The sequence below is a fragment of the Marmota monax genome, unplaced genomic scaffold (genome assembly GCF_021218885.2).
Source record: "Marmota monax isolate L192 unplaced genomic scaffold, Marmota_monax_Labrador192_F-V1.1 WCK01_AAM20220418_F8-fsc00077, whole genome shotgun sequence".
Taxonomy (NCBI): Eukaryota; Metazoa; Chordata; class Mammalia; order Rodentia; family Sciuridae; genus Marmota; species Marmota monax.
Window position 1 is genome coordinate 4,333,806 of NW_026694610.1, and position 17,574 is coordinate 4,351,379.

The 17,574-nt window shown below is 41.6% G+C and overlaps 1 protein-coding gene across 5 annotated transcripts in view; it reads left to right on the forward strand.

The window, feature by feature from the left end:
* The window catches only part of Adamts12 (ADAM metallopeptidase with thrombospondin type 1 motif 12), a 303,466-nt gene that overhangs the window by 11,603 nt on the left and 274,289 nt on the right, over window positions 1-17,574 (forward strand). For 3 of the 5 annotated variants that reach the window (XM_046422269.2, XM_046422266.2, XM_046422267.2), the window contains exon 2: window positions 1,052-1,413. The exons of 1 other annotated variant lie outside the window; for it this stretch is intronic. In XM_046422269.2, coding sequence (XP_046278225.1) covers window positions 1,315-1,413 — 99 coding nt within the window. In that variant the 5' untranslated portion in view covers window positions 1,052-1,314. Of the gene's footprint in view, window positions 1-1,051; window positions 1,414-17,574 lie in introns of those variants that run through there. One more of the 5 variants, XM_058572087.1, reaches the window with a different exon arrangement.

The following is a 17,574-nucleotide window of genomic DNA, read 5'->3' on the forward strand; positions in this document are numbered from 1 at the left end:
TTGGGTGAGTCAAAGGCTTACCTTTTGTGTGTGTATTGCATTTTTTTTTTCTTTTTTGGTCCCTGGGATTGAACCCAGGGGTGCTTAACCACTGTGCCATATCTCCAGCCCTTTTATTTTGAGACAGTCTTGCTGAATTGCTTAGGGCCTCACTAAATTGCTGAGACTGGCTTTGAACTTGCAATCCTCTCTTGAACCACCGGATTCTGTCTTGCATTTTTAAAGTGATAGTTATCTTATTTTTAAGCCATTGCTTCAGATCCTAATATATTCCTTTAGCATCTTCTTTTGTGTGTTTTGTAAACATTAAGAAAAAAAACTCAATTTCTTTTCTTTTTCTTTTTCTTTTTTTGTGCAGGGGATTGAACCCAGCATCTCTTGACCACTGAGCCACACACATCCCCAGCCCCCCACCCTTCTTCATTTTTTAACATTTTATTTAGAGACAGGGTCTCATTGAGTTGCTTAGGGCCTCGCTAAATTGCTGAGGCTGGCTTTGAACTTACTATCCTTCTGCCTCAGGCTCCTGTGTTGCTGGGATTACAGGTGTGCACCACCATGCCCAACCCCAAGTTCTTTTTAAAGTGGTCTGTGCTGTATCACGCTTAAGCTGACATTGGTACAAGGATCATCTGTATGTGATGGGTTCACTATGTTTTAGGCTTTTTCCTCTAACTTGACTTAGAAGGAAGTTTCTGAGTCTTTTAAGCACCTTGTCATACAGTGAAGCTCTGTGACTTGTCAATGAATTCTAGACTCATGATGTCCCTGTTTGTCATGCTGATCTTGCCTCTTCTCCAATGGTATTCTGCAAAATTCATGCTCATCTTACATCATCCCTGATAAATTATTGATATCTGGAGTTTCACTTTAGTGTCAGCTCCAACTGCTGCCATGTCACCAACCAGAAAGCGCTGTGCAAATTTGAGTTGCTCAGGGAAATCAGTATTGATGATATCCATATGGTTATCAGACTAATCTGAGTTCTAAGTGGAAGTGGATTTGTTTTGCTTTGGACTCAACTGGTTCAGTTTCTTCTTTTTTCTTTCAGAACATTTTATCAAGACCCTGCCAGAATACCAGGTGGTGGGTCCTGTCCAAGTAGATGCGAGTGGGCATTTCCTGTCATATAGCTTGCACCTTCCTGTCCCCAGCAGCAGGAGGAAGAGAGACTTGGGTTCCTCAGAGGACTGGGTCTACTACCAAATTTCACACGAGGAGAAGGACCTGTTCTTCAACCTGACAGTCAATCAGAGATTTCTTTCCAATAGCTACATCGTGGAGAAGAGATATGGGAACCTCTCCCACGTTAAAATGTTGGCCTCCTCGGGGCCTCCCTGCCACCTCAGGGGCACAGTCCTGCAGCAGGGAACCACAGTTGGGACTGCAGCCCTCAGCGCCTGCCATGGACTGGTGAGTGCTTGGGCCCTTAGACCCTCAGCCTGTTGGATCCTCTATCAACAGGTTCATAGCTGCATCAGTGCATGACAGTTGGGCCCTTGTGATGTCATGATCTGGACCTTCAGAGGGGTGGGGAGAACGTGATTTATTTGGGAGGTGCAGAGAGTAAGGACACTGAGGGTTTTAGTGCAAGAGACAGAGGGGCAGGTGGAGGAGAAAAGGGAGGACATGAGTTGGGTCTTCAATCTCTGGGTCAACTCTGAGGGTTTTGTTCATTGGATGGTTGGCCATCACCTTTGGAATGAGAAAAACCTGAATTTGAACTGCTTTAGAGTTTTACTAATAATAACGGTGATAAGAGAAGCTGCTATGACATAATGGTTGGCTATATATGTACTTCACTTTCAGAGTTCATGTAGCATCTTAGACTGTGAGTGGATCCCCGTGCACTTTCATTTGTTATCTGTAAATCTATAAATGGAGATAATGTCAGAACCAGCCTCAGAGGAGGGGTTGGCAAACTACGGCTCACCGACTTTTCATAAATACGACTTTACTGAAGCAGATACACCCCTGTTTCTAGAACACCAGTCACTGGAATGTGTGGCTTATGATGAGGTTTTCGTACATTGTCCTCCTCCCCATTTTTTTTTTTAGCAGATGAGGTCGTTTGGAAATATCAAATAATTTTATTGTGCAAGTTAACTTAATCCTGAGTTTTCTACTATTATACATCACCTCTCAGAGGGTGACTTTTCCAAAGTTTAAGCCTGTATTTAAAATGAGTTCCATCCCTTTGTTCTCCCTTGATTCTGGCAGCAGCTGCAGTGACATCCTGCCAGCAAGCGATGGCCAGCATGCTTAGGGACCGTGCTGATGGTTTTTGAGGTTTTCCTCTTGCTGAAGTAGGAGACAGTGACCGGTGCTCACAGAGTGCGCAGGGAGGGTGACTTCAGGGGAACATTCCAGAGCCCTGAAGGTGACAGGTATCCAAGGTTTTCCAAGCAAAGCAGCTAGTGACCTTGCATTCATACAGAAGGCACTTGTCCCAAGTCCTTCCACCATTACTGTCATTTTGCTAAGAATTTTTGTTCTTCAAAATTTTGCTCTGTGTTTATCTTGTATCTGTAGAATTTGGCTTTGCTGGAATACTGTGGGAAAACTCTTGTAAACATTGTACAACCGTTTAAATCTGAAGGACCCCTGGGAATGAACTGCTATGTACTGTAAATGGAAAGAATTTTTTAATGGCTTTTTGTGTACATCTGGATATTCAAATGTAGATTTTTTTTAGCATTTCCCATAATTAGACCATAAACATTAAAAAATCATGAATGAGCCCTTCTTCTTCTTTTCAGCTTCTTGTAGTGCTTGGTAGAACTGGGAGACATCCTCATCCTCTGGGTTCACCCTAGCTTCAGGTCACATCTTGCCTTGTAGTCCTAGATCTCTCATTTCTGTAACACAACCATGAAAGCCAACCAATAAGTATCATTATCACCTTACCCTCTGTCACCAGCACAGCAGAAGAAAGAGCCCCTGATCTGGAAGGATGGGCACATAGAACTAAAGAATCCAAGAGACAAACATGCAGAATCCACACTGTTCTGGAGAACACTAATGTGGGAACTCATTCTCTGCACTAGGCATGCAAATAATTATCATGCTAATAAGAGCCTAGAAACTTTAAACCCAGGTGCCTCTTCATGGGTTAGAGCAACGTGGTCTTTGGACCAACAGAAACAGTGGGTGTTTATTAGTGGTGTTATCCAACATTGCTAAGAAGGAACTGTTCTCTTCAGGTGATTGTAGCAAGCAGCCAAAGGTGAAAACCGCTGCTCTCAATTTCTCCTTGCTTTCCTCTTGTGCTTTCTAAGGAAACGACATACTGCTCAACATTACTCCAGACTTGGGTATGCAGAACTGGGACTTTTTCAACTGCACAGAGCCCCAGAGGAGCAGTGGGAACTACCATGTGGGCATTTCCAGATTCAGATTTGAGATTTGTTCTAAGTATAGGAGAACCACGTGGTGGCCAAGATGATTTTGGAATTTTTTAGAGCCCAGTCACTGAATGACTTCGCGAGAAACACTCCATGGGATTATTTGGGGACTTGATGTTTTGGGGAACTCTACTTCCACCAGTGGCCTGGTTTAGGCACCTATGCTCTGGACTATGTATCTGGGACAGTAAACAAATACTTGTTTTCTGCTAATAGGACATTCTTTAATTCCTGCTCATAGTATTTCTTAGCCGCAGCTTTATTAAAGTGAGTACTGTTTTTGACTGGGTCACAACCCTTTGCCTCATTTCCAGCCCTTCCTGGGAAATTAAATCCTGATTCCTAGTCTGAATGGTCATGGATCTCTCCAGAACCATGTAGCTTCATCTCCCACTCAACTCTGGCCTTATGTTTTCCTTTCTCATTTGGCTCGTTGAGGTTTCCTTTCTTGTTTTGAACTCCAATGTGTACTAAAATTTTGAATGAGGGATTTTCAGGTTTTTTTTTCTTGAAATCAGACTTTGAGATAGTTGTAGATTCACATGTAGTTTTAAGAACGAGTACAGAAAGACCTGGCATACCCTTAACTAGTTTCCTCCAATGGCAAAATTTTGCAAAATTACTGTACAGAATCACAGTCAGGATTTTGATATGGATGCAGTCAAGATGTCAATGTTTCCATCACAAGACTTCCTCGATATTGTCCTTATAGCCATACCCATTTCTCCCCTCCCTCCAGTCACCTCCCATGTTTACATTTTACATGTAAGTCTGTGATCCCCTTTGAGTTAATTCTTGTATGAGAGCTGAGACTTAGGTGGGGGTTCATTTCTTCACTCCCCTCCCTCCCTCCTTCTCTGCCTCTTTCCCTTTCCTGTACCTTCCTCTTTTCCTCCCTCCCTCCTTTCCCTTTCTTCCTTCCTTTCCTCCTTCCCAGCCCCCCTTCTCCTTCCCTTTCTTCCTCTGCTTTTCTTTACCCATAGATGCCTAAAGGCTTCAGAACCATTTGTCAAAAAGCTGTCTTTTCTCCCTTAAATTGCATTCATCCTTTGGTAAAAATCAATCAGACATACTTCTGTGAGTCCCTTTCTAAGTTTTAGGTTCTGTTCCACCAACTTCCCACAGTCTTCATTCTTGACTGTATAATCTTGATATTAGGTAGACTCTCTCATTTCATTCTCCTTTTTCAAAAGAGTTTGGCAGATTCTAGCTTCTTTGTCTTTATGTGTAAATTTAAAAATAATCTTATATACAAACAACTTGATGAGATTTTGATAGGAATTATATTAAACCTGTGTATTAACTTGGGGAGAATTGGTAACTTTGCTACTTTGAATCTTGCAATCCATGAACCATGTTTGTGTCTGGGTTTATTTAGATCTTCCTAGATTTATTTTATCAATATTGTGTAGCTTTTGGCATGCTAGTCCTGTGTATGTTTTGTCAAGAAATAATTTAAAGTATATAAGAGATGTACATAGCTTACATGCAAATATTACAGTATTTTATTTAAAGGACTTGAGCATGTGTAGGCTTGGGTATATAAGGGGATTCTGGAATTATATGCCTCATATCTACGGACATTTAGTTTTTTTCTTTACTTTGACTATTGTGACTAATTCTACAGTGAACATAGGAGTGCAGATATCACTTCAAGATAGTGATCCTTTGGATACATATCTAGAAGTAGAACTGCTGAATCATATACTAATTCTACCTTTAGCTTTCGTTAGTAATCTCCATGCTATTTCCCACAAAGGCGATTCTAATTTATATTCCCACGAACAGTATATAAGGGGTCTCTTTTCTCCATATCCTCACTGAAAGAATGAACAAGGCTCATTGGAGAAAATGCCTGTTTATTGAGGAACAGCTCTGCATATTTATAGAGCCAGGGGTGGTTGACAGTTATGACAGTTTAATGGTTGAAGGGTTTGACAGTTGGCATGGGGTGCTTTCTGATTGGTGGGTAAGGATCATGTGAGTCAGCAGGGCTAGTCTGATTGGTGGGTAAGGATCATGTGAGCCAGCAGGGCTCACCATTGGACAGCTCTTCTCGGGGGATGGGGAAGTTAGTCTTTGGAGCTGGGTTCACTCTCAACACTCACCAGAAATATCTCCTTGTGATTTTGATGTGAACCTCTGTGATATTAAATGAAGTTAAGTGCTTTTCATATCTGCTGGCCATTTCTATGTCTTCTTTGAAGAAGTACCTATTCAAGTCCTTTGCTAGGTTTTAATGTGTGTTTTGTTCTATTGATTTATAGGAGTTCTTTATATATTTTGGATATTAACCTTATATTGAATATATGATTTGGAAATCTTTTCTCCCATTTCATAGATTGCCTTTCATTGTGTTGACTTTCCTTCTGCAGAATCTTTTCAGTTGGATGCACTAGTCTGTTTTTGCTTTTGTTGCCTGTGCTTTTGGTGTCATATTAAAAAAAAAAAAGTCATTGCCCAAACCAATGTCAAGAAGAAGCCTTTAAGCACATTAGTTTCATTCATTCTCCCAGATAATGTGTATGTGTGAACTGTTCTTTTGTATTCTCCTGTCAAGTCCAAAGTGGGCCTGAGGACATCCAGTTTTGCCCCTACTGGTCTCATGGCCTAGAGAAATCGAAGGCTCCATGACCCTTGGTCTTGGTCCTTTCTCCTCTGTCATTGTGAGGATTTTGAGCTGCCTGGGGAGGGATTCTAAATCTCACTCTGATGATGTTTCTCACAAGGAGTCTCCTGCCGGTTGCTTTTACCTGTATCACCTACTGTGCTGCCTGTCTCTGTGGGCCCTGGGGCCTTTCCTGCCTGTTGGGTAGCTAATCTGAATGGAAAATTAGGCTCTCAAGCAGAGTAAAATAATGGCCTTGTGGTTTTTGTCTCTTCCCTGGTCAGAATGTATTTGGAGAAAAATTAATGAAACTTCTCTGCAAATTTATCCCATGTTTTTTCACTCATATTTATTCCAAATTTTTTTTTTTTTTGGTAGAATTTTCTGATTCTCAATCATTCTGGGAGGAGGATAGCAATTTCTTCTGTGCTTGGCCTCACTGCCTCCCCCATTGTGCAAGGATGGGGTTTGCTGGAATGACCATGTTTATTCACGGTGGGGATTTGGCTCATTGATTCAGAGCCTGTTTGGAGAAGGATCTGTTGGATGTGAACCAGGTTCCTATGCCTTGGTGTGATCTATGATTTCTGTTCAGTTTGAAGAACTTCAGTGGCCTTTTCGTTCGACTCCCATCTTATTGCCTTTAAAATCTGGGACTTGTCTGGAAAGCTGGAGCAAGAACCATCTTTTCAGTCACCGCCTTATCCCTGACTAGCACTTTACAAATTATTCCCATCTGGAATATACACTATTCAGCCAGGTTTAGCCCACACAGTTGTTGTGGAAAACAGCTTCAGAGTGCTGTACAAAGGCACTTCAAATCTCTTATTGGCTTGCAAGAATAACCACGTCTCTTTACCTAGTTGTTGGGACACTTCACTAAAACTGCTGCTTTCAAGTCTTCAGTGAAATGTGCATTGCTCATGGACACTCTTTTTCATCTAATTTGATGATTCTCAGCACCATTGGACACAATTAATTATTCCTACTTAAAATGCATTTTCTCTTTGCTTTAGTGGTGCCATATGATCAGGGTTTTTCTCTAAATCGAACCTACTGTTTAGTCTCAGGATCCTCTGCTTCTTTCTGTACAGTTAACTACTAGAATGTTCTAGGCTTCCATCTGTAGTTACTCTTCTCTAGCTTCATATCCTGCACACCTCAATCCGTCCCAAATCAATTGGTCTATCTATCTTTCAATCAACTGATCAATCATTTATTCATCTACTCATCTATTTATATAATCATCTAGTTATCTGTCTTCATCATATTTATCATCTATTTATGACATCTATCTCTGTATCTATGTAAATAGCTCTTAAATATACACATCCATTTCCTTGAATCTTCACTTGAACCTGCACTTTCCATCTGGATGCCTAATGAGAATCTCAAATTTCACATGCTCAAAGCAACGCTCTTGATACCCCCTCCTTCAGTCTTTCCCATCTCTGTACTTGTCAGCTCCATTCTTCCAGTTGTCCAGCTCAAAACCCTTAGAATTAATTTTTTGTTGGCTCCTTTTTTCTTCTACTCTGTGTCTGCTCTTAACAGTGAATCTTGTCTGCTCTATTTAAAAATATGTGCAGAACTGACCACTCCTGTCACCAACACAGCTAACATTCTACTTATTTTCAACAGGGACCATTTTACTCTCCACAGGAGGGTTGGCATTGTCCGGAGACATCTTTGATGGTCAGAAGTGGAGAGGAGGAACTCACTTCGCCATTAAGTCAATAGAGGTCTGGGGTGCTGCCAGTCTTCCTCTAATGCATAGAATAGCCCTCCACAACCGAGGATCCTGTGGTCCAAACTGTTAGTAGTGTGGAGGTTGAGAGACCCTGTTCTAGTCCTGGTCACCATCTTCTCTCATTTGGACCCTGCATTCATCTCCCTGCCTCTTCGGTTATTGCTTACAAATCATCTTTCATGTGGTGGCCAGGCTGGTATTCTAAACCCATTTCTAGTGCCAGTCTTCTGCTTCAAGTCTTGTGCAAGGTTACCCGTCAAAGCAGGATCAAATCGGAATGTCTTGCCCTGGCTCAGGGCCACCCTCTGATCTGGTGCCATCCGTCTTCCCACTTTCTCCGTGTCACTCTTGCTTCATGCTGCAGCCACTCCGACCTTTTCTTTGCTTCTCAGATGTACCAAGCACACTTTCGTACTTTCGCCTTTGTACACTCTCTTCTCTCTGCCTGGGACACCTTCCCTCAGGTTTCCTCATAGCTGCTCTTGTCTTTCCCTCCCACCTGAAGGTCTTCCCTGGCCAGTCAAAAGAAAGTTGATTTCTCCAGTATTCTACCTCACTACCTATTTTTTTTTTAAAGAATTTTTAGGATCTGATTTTTCTAGTTTTTCTTTCCTTCACCTTGTTTTGTTCACACATTTAATTATGTTTATGATAAACATTCAGTAAATACTGGTGGATGGATGAGGCTTTATGCTGCTCCAAGTTCTGATAGCCTTTGCAGCCTGTGGTTTCAGAAGGGGATTACATTTCCTCAGCTGCCTGAATAGTGGCTTCACACCCACCCACTGACTGTCACAATGCAATCTGGTCCCTGAGCCACTTCTGATGGGCTCCAGGGCTCTGCATCATGACGTTGCACTTGCCACATGGCCTTCTTCAGTTCATCATCCCAAAGGCACTGTGTCTGCCACCACTGGGTGACTTTCAGAAGAAGGTATTGCTATGACTGTGGCAATTCTGAGCGAGGTTCACTCCTTTTCTCCATTCTGCAAGGCACTTCAGAGTCTAAACTATAATTTTCAGCCAGACTTTTTTTTTTTTTTAAGATTCGCACATAAATGGAAGGGAAATATAATGTAAATAATAACCTAAATTTGGTTGGAGTGGGGACTGGTTAGAACTTGTTTCTCTCATGAGTCCTAGGCCCAATCAAGAGGTCTCTGAGAAGGGACTAATTATCTGTCTTTCTGTCTGTCTACCCATTCATCTGTTGCTGTATCCATCTACCCATCCATTCATCCCTATATCAGACCATTTTTTCTATTTCTAGTCCTTCTTTCCAGGCCTGATTTCTTTCCAGGAATATCTACTTCATGGGAAGTCCCAACCTAAGACTCTGGGTCACTCTGTGCACCTTGTACTTCACCAAAGGGCCAGTGGAGGCTGAAATCTAGGCCAGGATCTACAAGCTGAACCAAGGCATGTGATTCAGGATGGAAACCGCATACTGGCTACAGGAGGGAAATAGGCCTTTTATCATCCCTTTGCCTGTGTACTCCTTTGCAATTTGTTGCCTTGTCAGGCAACTTTTAAAATTCCTCTGTCTGGAGGGGCACCTCAAAAAATTTCATCTACCTCTCTTGTGTGCCCTTTTCCAATTTCTAAAAAATTAGTGACTGCAGTATCCCCTAGGTCAGCTATTCTGAGAGTTTGGCCTAGTTTTGTGGCCCCCAGATGACGTTCACCTGAGGCTACAATAGTCCACCCCCAGCATATTTCCCAAAGCCTTAGTTATTCATTGTTGAGTAACATCGTGAGCTGGTGTGTGTGCACACACTAATCAGCAGATCCTTTTCTGTTGAACTGCCACAAGTCCTCACTGGTTTCCCCTCCACCAATACTCCCTTAATTCAAGGTACAAAGCAAGTTTACATCCATTTCCTGAAACACTGGGGTCTTTACTTTAGATCCCCAGGAAACAGCTGCTTAAAATGTTACATAAGGGCACAGATCTTATAAATTCATATAGAGAAAAACATTCTCCCATACACACATCCAAAACTTCAGTGACACATTTTTGCTGAAATAAATACATTACTAATAGCCATGTGTGAAAGCAACCCTTCATTTTTTTGTTTTGTTATCTTTGCATTGAGCTGAAGAGGACTTTTGGAATAGAATGTCTACTCCAAAAAATAAATTTAATCCTCCTCCTCTTAGAATGCAGGACATCATGGAACTTTGAATTAGTCTTCTAGCTTCTAACCGGCAAGCTCTCATTTAGTCTAAGAATATGCTGTTACAATAATTTGAACTCTTTAAATTTTGTTAGATGCTAACTTCTAGAAATGCAAGGTTTAAGCATTCTCTGTGCTTTGTTGTGTGAATGCTGCAAGTGAGGATTAGTGATGTCTTGACTGGGGGAGGGGTGTGCTTCAGACCACATTAGTTCTTCGAGTGCAGTTCAGTTCTTGGCAGATAGAAAGACCTACTGGTTCCTTTTCCATATATACAAATAATGTAACTTTCTGCCCTCTTGTTCATGAACTCCTACTGAAGTCTGGGTGATGCAGCTGGGGAATGAAATTCACTGGCAGAGATGTGTGGGAAAACTTGCCCCTCCAGCCTTCTTGCCTTGCTCCCCATTCTGAATGTCATGGCCCCTTTGTAGAAAACACTCTGGGTTGTGGGATGCCTGTGTGTCAAGGGTTTGCTGTTCCTCCCCAGGGGGAGGGCCACAAGCTCTTTGTTTATCCCCTAACTGTGCTTGCAGGCTGAGGAATTTTCCCTGACCCCTGACCTTTGAGTTGCCTGGTCAGCCCTGTGCTTACTCAGACATGAGACTTTGGAAGCAGGCCTCTGGCTGGCGGAAATTCCTCTCTGTGAGCAGGCTCACAGATCTGAGTGAGGTTTTTTTTCCCTCCCTCCCTTTATGTCTTTTTTTTTACCTACTTTTTTTTTTCAGTTCATCAGGTTCATTCTGTAGATCCCACCATGACGGACTGGAGGTGGGAGGGAGAGAACCGAGGAACCCATACTTCCAGAAGTAGCATTATTTTTATCTTTGGCTGGTCTTGATTCAGCAGCCCTTTCTGTGGCCCACGGATGGTGCTGGAAAAAGAATGGGGAACGAGTCTCTGCTGTTATTGGCAACAGAGAACAAATAACCTATTATAGAGGTGATGACCTGGCTCAGGTGTTGACATCAATGCAATACATAGACATGATATCTCTGCTCCGGAGACTTTACTCTGAATCTCATTTCTATTTCCATAAGGCTAGGTGGCCAGAATCTCCATCTAGATGTTCGTGCATTAATATTTTTTGTTCTTTTTGACCCAACATGAATCAGGTCTAGGGAGTTTAAATATTAGAGAGATTAGCTCCTTTTGAAAATATCTCCATTGACTGACAGATATTAATAAAAGGACTTTGAAACATGGGGAGATGGATGCCTGAGCTTTGTCTTCTATAACTGGAAAAAAAATTTTTGCTTGATTGTTGGAGGTGATCTTTCAGTGTGACATGACTAGTATATTTTTAAACAGACAAAGCAATTCCACGGTATTGGGAGTCTGAGGACCTAAGGACCTAAGCCCAAGGTCTAATTCAATTGCTTACTAATTCTCTGACCCTAGACAAGACTGTGCCTCTTTGGGTTTATTGCTTTGGCAAGCTGGATTCTTGTGACCCATAGACCAGGAGGATGGACATCAGCTGGGAACCTGTTAGAAATGCATCTGCCAGATACAGTGGCATATGCCTGTATTCCCAGCAGTTTGGGAGGCTGTGGCAGGAGGATCACAAGTTTGAGGTCAGCCTAGATAAGTTAGCAAGACTTTGCCTCAAAATAAAAAATAAAGGTCAGGGGTATTGCTCAGTGTTAGAGCACCACCGGGTTCAATCCTTAGTACCACAAAAAGAAAAACAAAAATCAATGCAGATTCTCAGATCTTACCCTTGATCTGCTAAATCTGACCTAAATTTTAACAAGATCCCCAGCTAATCTGTGTATTAACATTTGAGAAGCATTGACCCATTACACTCAGAGATATTAATTCTACCTGACTTTTTATCCTTCTATGAATTGTGTTCTTGGGACAAAATTATTTGCCTGAAAGCCTAGTGATGCTTTAGACATAGTAGTAGAGAAGGGTGCTATAATGGTCACCAAAGCTTATGGGCAAAGGGAGATGTCTTGGCTCTCTGTCACTGTGACAAATGCCAGAGGGAAAAACTTAAAAGGAAGCCAGTGATTATTTTGGCCCACAGTTTGAGAGTTCTTTGTCCATGGTCACTTGGCTCTGTTGTTGTGGGGCCTCTTTTGGTGAGACAAAACATCATGGCAGGAGCTCATGGGAGAGCAAAGCTGCTCACATCAGGATGGCCAGGAGAGAGCAATAAAGAGGCTGGGGTTCCAATGTCTTCTTCACAGGAGGGCTCTCAGCCCTGACTTCAGCACCACAGGCTGGTGACCAAGCCTTCAACCCATGGGGCTTTGTGGGACATCCAAGATGCAAATCATATCAGATCAAAGAGGAGGATTAGATAATGCAATTCAGAAAAAGACTTAGAAGAAACATGGGGCCTTGGAAACTAAAATAAGATTGGTTCTAGTGGCCAAACATACCCAGTCATTGTTAGCCTCCTCTGTCCTTGGCAGTGTTTTCTATTAAGATCCAGGTCCTTGTGTGGACAAATCTTACCAGAATACCTGCTGGGTTCCCCCCCGCCCCCGGCCCCGGGTTCTTCATTCTCAGCTATCTGGTGAGTGTATAAAACAATATAATCTGTTGTTTTGGAGTCTTCATTTGAGCTGTTGAGAAAAGAGATTTTTTTTGGCCTAGGGAGGGCTGGGACAGACTATGACAGCTCCCATCCTCAAGGGGATTGGCCTTCTTGATACCAAGTTTGGGTTAAGAATGAGGACACCTCCATATTATAAATATTCCTTTAAGAGTTTATAAATGTGAAGTTTTCCAAGATGGTAATCAAAGTCTGGATATGAAAAGAGACTGGGAAAACAAGGCAGCCTTCCTCCATAGTTATGGGGAGATACACACAGACAGGGCTGCTGTCAGTGGGGCACCTGGTAGACAACACGGGCGGAAGATGTGGCCTTCACCCCTGGCTGTGGCCACCTTACTTCTATTAGGTTCTGTATCCCTGACCAGATGAATTGTGGATTTGAGGTTTGCATGTTTCTCTTCTCATGTCTGCATAAGCCATTTGTGAATAGCACAGCTGTCCTGTCTGCCTTCATTGATTATGCCTGGTTGTTTACTTTCAAGACCTTTCAAATAATCAAACAGAAACCTTTCTTTCAACAAATACAAAAAGATCTGACCTTCTGGATTTTTCCCCCAATGGTGTATGTGACAGATTTGCTGATTTCTCTCCTTGAGATATTTCAGACATTAAAGAGAGTGACTTTCATACACTAATGTTTCATACAAAAGCCAGTTTCTCTCACTTCAGACTGCACAATCCATGTAGATATTCCTTCATAGCTGTGCAGTTAAATTGGCTGGGAGAACAGTAAACTATTTTGAGACACAAAATTATCAGAGAGAGAAAATTTAACACTAACGTGTCCCTTTTGATGTCATTGATTTTCCAACTTTCCTTTACTGGTCCACCCTCCCTGACATCCCACCACCCTGTTTATGGCAAAATTTTCTGCAGAATTTGTTCCTCATTTGATTTCTTCCTTGATGTCAAGAAGTGAGGCACACAGTTTTAAAGCATACAGCTTCCAGTCTCTTACTGGGTCATCAGATACCACTGTCTACCTTCCTTTCTTCTAGCAAGTCTTTTAGATTGTTTTGTTAAGTTTGCAACTGAATTTTGCTCTTTCTGTTCCTTTAGTATTTTCAGCTTATTTCTGAGGACTGACTTTTTTTTCCTGGTTGTGGGTTTCTGGGCTTTCTCTTTGGCTTTCCTTTCTCTTTCTTGATCTTGCTTCAGTATAGTTATTTTTACAGTCTTTAAAAACATCTTTGCTGCCAGCCACAGTGCTGCACACCTGTAATCCCAGGGGCTTGGGAGACTGAGGCAGGAGGATCATGAGTTCAAAGCCAGCCTCAGCAAAAGTGAGGTGCTAAGCAACTCAGTGAGACCCTGTCTCTAAATAAAATACAAAATAGGACTGGGGATGTGGTTCAGTGGTCGAGTGCCCCTGAGTTCAATCCCTGGTACCAAAAAACAAAACAAAAAAACGTGAGCTGGGGTTGTGGCTCAGTGGTAGAACACTTGCCTCGCATGCGTGAGGCACTGGGTTCAATTCTCAGCATCACATATAAACAAATAAATAAAGGTCCATCACTAACTAATAAAACATTAAAAAAAAAAAAACACAAACCGCCTAAAAAATTTGCAGAAAAAAGATGAGAGTTTGAGCTGTTAGCTAAAATAAGGCTGAGAGATACTCAATAGCTTCTTAACCTTTTTTAACCTCAACATAGCTTGATTGGGAATGGGCTACTCATGGCAAAGATTTCATATGTGCTAGAGTTTATTGCAGGTAAAGGAGCAGATTGTGGTCTCTCTCTCTCTCTCTCTCTCTCTCTCTCTCTGCGTGTGTGTGTGTGTGCATGTGAATGCCTGAGCATGCACACAGTAATAATTGAGCTGCAGCTCCTGTATTTAGAGTGATTTTATCTGAATCTGTGGTGCAGAATAAACAGATGGAACCAGTTGGGATTACTGAGAAAGATGTCAAAGCATCCTGGATAATCATTTATTTGAGATTACATTGGAGCAGAGGGCACATCTGAACTTGGAGGATGGATAGGGTAGGAAAGTGGGCACTGATCCAGTTTCCCTTCTGAGTGGGTAGTCTGTTTTGTTTGGAGTGTTGTGAAACAGTTGTCTTGGCAGGGAAGGATTTGAGATATATTGATATATGCTTTAATCTTCCCTCTGGGAATGATTCTCTTACTAGTTAATTCTGTTAATTTAATTGGTTCAATAAAGATAATCTAGTTTCATAAGTAGGCTTTTCTTACTTTTTTTTTTAAATCTCTAGGCCCAGTCCACTGTGATTTAGGCTTACTATTTTAGAAGAGTATTTTGTTGTTCAGAAGCATTGGAATTGGGAGACCCGACTATTATAACTGAGTTCTAAGGGAAGTTCCTCAACACTCAAGGTTTCAACTTCCCAGTCTGGGAAATGAAGCCTGAGTGATTTCTAACATACCATAGAACTCAGGAATTTGGATGGAAGACATACCTTCATGTGGTGATGTGTGGAAAAATTGATATATTGTTGTTATTTTTTGTTTTACTGGTGGGGGGATAAAAACCCCTTTTGAAAATTGAACTCAAAATGTTACAGCAAAAAGTAGTGTTCTAGCTCAAGTTGTAAGTGGTGTAGATATTTTCACTGTAACATTTTCCATGCTGTGGAATCTAGGACTTAAGAAGAAAGAGGCAAAGTTGCTCCGGTTTGGTGACTCCCGAGACTATGGACTCTGGTCATCAAACAAGCCAACCCCTGTGAAGTCCATTTTATCTTTTGTGGCAACTCATTTTTCTATGATTGTGTCCCAAAGCCTTCAAACCTGAGTGGGCAAACACTTCCTTAATCAGATTAAAGTTTTCCAAGCCTATGTTGTGGATGGACCCGGAGATCACCAAGCTAAGTGAAAAAATACCCAGAAAGTCAAGGTCAGATGTTTCTCTGATATGTGGAAACCAGACCAAAATAAGGAAGAGAGAGAAAGAGAATGAAGTGGAGGGGAAGGAGAAGGGGGGAGGGGACAGGGAGAGAGAGAGAGAGAGAGAGAGAGAGAGAGAAGGAGGAGGAGGAGGAGGAGGAGGAGGGGGAAAGAAGAATGAAAGGAAAGAGGGAAGGAAGGAAAAAGGAAAGAAAAAAAAAGGAAGAAAGAGAAAGAAAGAAAGAAGGAAGAAAAAGAAGAAAAGAAAAAGAGGTGTGTGGTGGGGTGGATTTCATGAAAACTGAATGAGAAATGGACTAGAGGAAGAGGATTAAGGAGGGGGAAGGAGAGAGGGGAAGAGGGAGGAATGAAGGAATGATCAAAGGATCAAACTTTCCCAGGTACATATGTGAATACACTGTAGTGAATCTCACCTGTGTATATTCATACCACACTAATTGTATAAAATTATAAATAAATGGAAGCAGGATCAGTAGATTAAGGGGAACAGTGGGAAGGAGGAAGGGAGCAAAGGAGGAGGCACCAGGGACTAAATAGTCCATGTTTTTATAATCATAAAAATGAACTCTAATATTGTATATAGCTAAAGTAAACTAATCAAAAAAATGTAAAAAAGAGAAGTATTTATTGGGATCCCATTGCATATTCTGCCTGTTGTTAGCAGGATATAAGAGGACACACAGAAATGTAGGTTGTAGCTCCTGCATACCCCCATTAAGATACCCGGCCTGGCTTGTGAAACCTTCACACAATACCCTTCTGAATTGTTGAGCTTTGTGGTGCTTATGATTGCTCTTCTTAGAGGATGGAGGAAAACATGGGGCCTGAAGCAGGGCCATCTTCCTAGAAGATGAATATTTGATATAGACTTAGGAAAATGAGTAGAAAGATGAGAGAACGTAATAGATTTCAAAACTCTATCACTAGCTTTGGGGCTGTGAAGACATTTCAATGTTTGGTTTTATTTTGAGAGTGGAGGAGCAGAGAAAGGAAGGAGTCACCATGGAAGCCTGATGTTTAGGTGGTTGTTTATTTTAGGAATAGATTAATCCAGTTCATCAACTACATGAAACATCCAGAAAGTACTGGAAATTATATGTGACAGTGGGAATAAAAATTGGGGGAAAAAATTGAAAACTTTTATTTAAGTTGGGCCCACAAATTGGGAAATTGGCATAATTGACTACCTGTAAAATAGTGTTCACAGCAGGATTATTTATAATGATAGCAACAGCTGGAAAAACCAAACCTCGTTAGTAGAATGATGCCTAAATTGTTGTATATTCATACAATGGAATAGTTCATAGCATTGAGAATAAAAAAAAATATTGCTACATGCGAAAATATAGATAAATCCCACAAATGTAATGTTAAGTGGAGGAAGTCAGACCCAAGATTTTATGCTGAATAAATTCAAAGTATATAACATTTTAAAATGGTAGAAGTTGTTTTGGTGTTATTGATTCCCCTTCCAGGTACCAGCCAAGTATAATCTCTTCCCTGACTTCCAACACCAAAAATTAGATTTGCCTTTTTGAAATTTTACTTAATATAATCATATGGTTTATATTATTTTGTGCCTGGCTTTTTGGCTTAACATTATTTTGTGATCATTTGTATTATTTGTATGGAGCGGGCTGGAAGGCGTTTAACTTACTTAAATGGTATTATGTGTTTATTTCAGTATGTTCACTGAAGGAAACAAGACTTCAGTAACACCCTTTTACATCTGTTTTTTTTTTAAGTTATTTATTTATTTATTTTTTGTTTTAAGACAATATCAAACTTGTAGCCCCTGTGCAGCTGTCAGTCTCCTCAGGCTCTGACATTCTGCCTAGTTCCACCCAGCTCTCCTCCCTATCCCAATCCCATGTAGACACTCAGTTTTCCTTGCTCTACTTAATGGCTTAGGACTGAACTGTTCAGGAAGGGAAGGATGGGGAAGGAAAGCACTATGTTTGTCCAGGTGATCACTAGAGGTCCTTCCATTTCATATATTCCTTGCCCTTGCACTGGCTTAACCAGTGTCCCACCTCTTCCCTGGTGTCCCTCGGTGCTCAGCAAGTCTGGCTCTGCTGTTGTAATCGCACTCCCCATAGGTTCCTGCCTTTGTGTTCGCACCCTGCTGTCACCCTGGCTCTTGGTGCAGTGGCCACTATCCTGGTGCCCTGGGGTCTGCTATCCTTATGTGGG